The sequence below is a fragment of the Populus trichocarpa genome, chromosome 10 (assembly GCF_000002775.5).
Source record: "Populus trichocarpa isolate Nisqually-1 chromosome 10, P.trichocarpa_v4.1, whole genome shotgun sequence".
In the NCBI taxonomy this organism is placed as follows: domain Eukaryota; kingdom Viridiplantae; phylum Streptophyta; class Magnoliopsida; order Malpighiales; family Salicaceae; genus Populus; species Populus trichocarpa.
Window position 1 is genome coordinate 10504484 of NC_037294.2, and position 4917 is coordinate 10509400.

The following is a 4917-nucleotide window of genomic DNA, read 5'->3' on the forward strand; positions in this document are numbered from 1 at the left end:
AATAATAAAAAAAAGGGTTGACCCCGGACACGTATATCAAGCGAGCGCTACAGGAACTTTTTTTTAAAGAAAAGGATTCAAGAATGAGAGCGCCGAGTATTTATCGCTGGAAACCACTCAAATCCCTTACAAGCCATGTTCAGATCCAATTGCCTCTACCACAACATCGCCAAGATGCGGCAACATTGAAGTCATACAATCCATTATAAACAAACCAGAAAGTGAGTTTCTGTAGGAAAGAATTCTCAATAACCCTAGCACTTCACAGGCGCGGGATCAAGTAAACATTCAAAGGGCAAAAGGTACAGATTCCTGACTGTTTAGTGATAAAAAAAATTGAAAAATATTTGGTGGTTACAACAGACCTGCAAAAAATAATAATAATAGATATCTGATAAGCTACTTAAATTGATTGTAGTGCAGTTACATGTATGCTGACTCCATCCATTTCAGGCCTGCAAATAGAGGAAGAAACAAATCATGTGCCACAGCAGGTTTGATAATTAAATAAAACAGTCAAGAGAAGCATGCTACTCCATAAGATATTATTATTATTATTATTACGGTATAAACCATATACACAAACTTGCACTCCTAACAAACTCAGTTCATGAAATTATTTTCAAGATAGTAGATTTCTTTTTTAATGCAGAAGTTACAAAGAACACCAGGAATGTCTCACTCTCTCTCTTCTCCTCTTTTTCCTACACACAAACCCATATGCCTATCTAGGGCTTTGTCCATTTTTAAGGAATAAATCCTCAGAGAAAGACTGCTATTCCTAAGATACTTAGCCCAACAAATGCAAATCCGGCAAATGACAGAATCATTATAACAGAAATAAGGAGAGAAAATGCTGAAATGGACAAAATAACAGTCAAGAGTAACATACCTGTTGCCTTTTCCTCTTTGGCCTCCTCTTCCTTCGGGGTTTATGAGCATCAGAATTTGAACTTAAATTTGAACTTAGATTACTACTGTGTCCTGTCCTTGTACTTGAAGACCCCCCAGCCCTAAAGGAAGCTCTACTTCTGCTACTTGATGTATTGCTAGATGTAGAAATCTCAGCCCTCTGTTTCCATGAATTTTTACTAGATGAAGCTCCAAACTTTGATTGAGCATGCACTGAATTTGCATGCAAATTGTTTGAAGGCCGCGGAGGAGGCATTAGAGCTCTGGCAGCAGTCTGTCTTGATGGGAAAAATTGAAGTCAGAAAAAAAAAATCATTTTCAAGGGAAAAAAATAAGGAAAAATAAATCACTAGTGTATATTTTCACATGAAAATTCAATATTTGGGTTTAACAAGTGACCTGATTTCTTTCATCACTTGACATTCCAGATGCTGCTTTGCCAGAAGCACTAGAAGCTGGTTCCCTGAAAAATTATAATTTGCACCTTTTAGGGTATAACCCAATTGAAAGCATATGCAAAACTATATTATGAAGATCTAAATATAGGAACAAATGGGTGCACAGAGCTTCCAGTCCGAAGTGACAACAGAAAGCTAGCAGAATAAACAATTGTACATGCATATTTATTTATTTCTATCTTGATCCAGCATGTGACTAATAAAAACATTGAGGAAATACAAATCCAACCACAAAGATAAAATAGCCTGCCCAATTGTAAGTGTAAATCTTGAAACTAGAATCTTCACTCACAATTATGATATATACCTTGTGCTTTTATCTGTCCATTCATCATCTGCATCAGCTTCATCACTCGAGGTTCCAGTTAAAAAGAAATCATCTTCACTCAGATCCAAAAGTCCATCATCCTCACTCCCTGTCTCTGTTAACAGAAGTCCAATAAAGTACATCACCATCACAATAACAATAAGATATCATAACAAAATTACTATGATGAGAATGTATTAGCATGAATAGATATATAATCCATCCACCAATCAAAGCCCTTTTCAGTGTGGAAAGGATTAGTTGGTGGTGCCTGCTCTTTCTGCTTTTGAACCATATCATTTATTTGTAATCAAATTTATCCTTCTAATGATCTGCCCACAGCCCAATAAATGGGAAGCCAAGTCATATCTACCAGGCATAAAGGGTGGGTCCCCATCATTGGCGAGAGCACACACAAAAACCCTTTTTTCTTCATCTTGGCTATGTAAGCATTCACAAAGGATTGTGGTGCACATAATTGTAAGATAGGGTAAACCATTCTTCATATGATAACCAACAGTGTAGTCTTTATTACCACAGATACACATCTAATTGTATATTTTAGTTTGATATTTTGATTTCTTGAGGACAACATGATTTTTCTAAACACAAATGTCTACAAAATAAACTTAATCCACGGAGCAGATCCACATGCATGTAATGCTGGATAGATTTCAAGAACTATATACAAGAGTGCAATACCATGCCATGAATCCAGTAGCAAGGAAGTAACTTCTTTCATAAAACTTTATTTAGAAAGTTGCAGAGGTAAGTAAAAGAAAGAAGATACCTTCCAAATCCTTGCCGCTGGCTGCAGCAGCAATTAAGTTGGATTTAATCTGCTTGCGCAATCTATTTCTCCTATCAACAATTTCTGGATCTTCACCTCCAGTAAATAAAGCTACGTATTTCTCAGTCTTGGGGAAAAACTGCAAGTTCATAAGAAAAATAGCAATATGAAAAAAAAAATTAATAAAAAACAAGAAGCAGGACAAGCTGAGTTAATGCTATTTGTTTACAACACTTCTCCAAACTAAATACACAACAGTCAACATTTCATTCAGCTTATCTCACACTGTGCAGTAGACTGTCTCTTAAATTTTGATTACCTTAGTACAGAACTACAGTACATGCCCTTTACATATTACCGAAGAAAAGGGGAAAAGTTAGAGTGCAAAAAACGTGCAGAGCAGCTTACCCTAACATATTCAAGATCTTCTTTCAATTTAGAAAGCTGGTCAGCAAGATCAACATCTTGAGCAGCCTGGCCAGATGAAGCACGCTGCAGTTTCTCCAGACGCCGTGTTCTTCTTTCGATCTTTCTTCTCTCTAAACAAAATAGAGGACATGACTATGAGGATTCAGCATGAGACTGATTAATGAACAAATTTATTTCATTGAAAAAACTGAAGGAGTTACCAAAAAACTTAATCTTCCTATCACGCAAGAAAATTTTGCGTTCAAGAGCCAAACGAGTATGAATTTCTTGTTGCTTCTTCAATTCCTCTAACCTTTTCTCTTGAGCTTCCCTTACTTCAGGCGGAAGTTCCTTCTATTACAAAGAAAGTTAATTAATAATCAAATGGAAAATTGATAGATTGAAGACAAGAAAAACCCTAATTAAAAATGAAATTTGAAGTTGGAAGGTAGTAAGGACCTTGCGGAGCATGCGCTCGACGGAGCGAATTTGGTTCTTGAGAGAGACGGATTTGGGCTTTTGTTTAGGCTTCTTGTCTCCGCCTAATCCTTTGGAACGGCGGCCTACAGGGGGTTTGCGCTCAGCCACCCTCCGCTTGCCATAGCCACCGTGGGCCATGTTTCTCTTCGAAAGCTGGAAGATATGCCTCCCTCTTTTCTTCCCTTCTCTTGTTGCAGCCCTCTTTTTTTTTCCACTCACTCGAGACGATTTGGAATGCTCTGCTTTCGCTTTTTTCTGCCTCCCTTTTTCTCTTTTTTGCCGGAGGTTTTACGATCACTACCTTTTGGTTTTTTTTTTTTTTTTTAATATGGCTCTTTTTTTCGAGAGATTATTAAGTACTTTCTTGGTGTATAGTGTTCTACTTAGGCGGTGTTTTAAGTGTCCGTTTGAGGTATTTCGTATGGTAGTTAAATTATATATTTTTTATAAATTAAAATTTTTTATACTTTTTAATTATTTTAATTTATTAAAAATAAATTTAAAAAAATAAAAAAAATTGTTATTTTAATATGAAATTTAGGTGTCATATGAGATTTTGGCCCGAATAAAAGTTGGTTAAATTTTATTTTTTATTTTAAATTAATTTTTTTTTAGTTTTAAATCTTTTTGATATGCTGATATTAAAAATAAATTTTAAAAAATAAAAAATTTATCATTTTAATATGAGATTTAGGTATCATATGGGATTTTGGCCCGAACAAAAATTGGTTAAATTTTATTTTTTATTTTAAATTAAATTTTTTATATTTTTAAATTATTTTAATATGTTGATATTAAAAATAAATTTTTAAAAATAAAAAAAAATATTATTTTAATTTATTTTTAAGTGAAAAGTATTTTGAAAAGCAATTGATACTATATTCTCAAACACCTTGTAAAACATTAATAATAATTGATTTTCAAAGTATTTTTTGCTTAGAAAAGTTTTAAAATATTTTTATATTTTTTAAAATTTATTTTGGATGTTATCATATAAAAATAAACCAAAAGTATAAAAATTAATTTAAAAAAAAAATAAAAACTCCATTTGAAACGCCAGGTCAAATGCCCTTACTAACCCTGCATTTCATTCCCCCCCTTGCTCTTAGCCATAAAAAAAGAAAAAAGAAAAAAAAGGCCGATTCCTTTATAGGATGCTTGAGTAATATGCCATAGCCAAGGGTGCTTGTTTTAATTTAATTTTTATGATTATTCCTAGCTTTCCCTCCACAATAGAAAGATTAAGTATTTAAGAGTGGAGTAATTCTTGTTTTTAACTGTGTTTTAAAAGCACGGTGACGACGCAGGCAGTGCTTTCACAAATGGATGATAAAAGCAAAGATTTAAGTGTTTTATGCTTTGAAATTAGAGACGGTGATATTTTTGCATAGCATAGGTAATGTCCCTTCCTGTATGAGCTCATGAATTTCTGTAATTTATATTTATGTATTTTAGGAAGTTACATGTTAAATATTTTTGTATCAATATCATCACTGGTGTAAACAAGTTTGCCTTCCTTTTTTTTAACCCTATAGTATATCGTCAAGTGATAAAAAATTGGA

General features: G+C 33.6%; 1 protein-coding gene across 2 annotated transcripts; it reads right to left on the minus strand.

The window, feature by feature from the left end:
* Positions 1–226: 226 nt before the first annotated feature.
* On the minus strand, positions 227–3674 carry LOC7474162 (rRNA-processing protein EFG1). Of its 2 annotated transcripts, none has more exons than XM_024609580.2 (8): positions 3335–3674; positions 3097–3226; positions 2876–3006; positions 2468–2606; positions 1678–1792; positions 1312–1375; positions 893–1186; positions 227–455 (listed from the first exon to the last, which is right to left on the minus strand). In XM_024609580.2, exons 1-8 carry the CDS (start codon positions 3491–3493, stop codon positions 450–452), a joined length of 1038 nt encoding a protein of 345 aa, XP_024465348.1. In that variant the 5' UTR covers positions 3494–3674; the 3' UTR covers positions 227–449. The 2 variants fall into 2 exon arrangements, with proteins under 2 accessions (XP_024465348.1, XP_024465347.1); XM_024609579.2 differs by having other exon boundaries at positions 3097–3229; positions 3335–3673.
* Positions 3675–4917: the final 1243 nt, after the last annotated feature.

Coding starts and splice junctions, on each gene's coding strand:
- LOC7474162 (XM_024609579.2), bottom strand. CDS start 3,493: ATGGCCCACGGTGGCTATGGCAAGCGGAGGGTGGCTGAGCGCAAACCC. Junction 3,007..3,096: donor TAGGAAGATTAAGTTTTTTG/GTAACTCCTTCA, acceptor TATTTTGTTTAG/AGAGAAGAAAGATCGAAAGA. Junction 1,187..1,311: donor CAAGTGATGAAAGAAATCAG/GTCACTTGTTAA, acceptor CCATCAAGACAG/ACTGCTGCCAGAGCTCTAAT.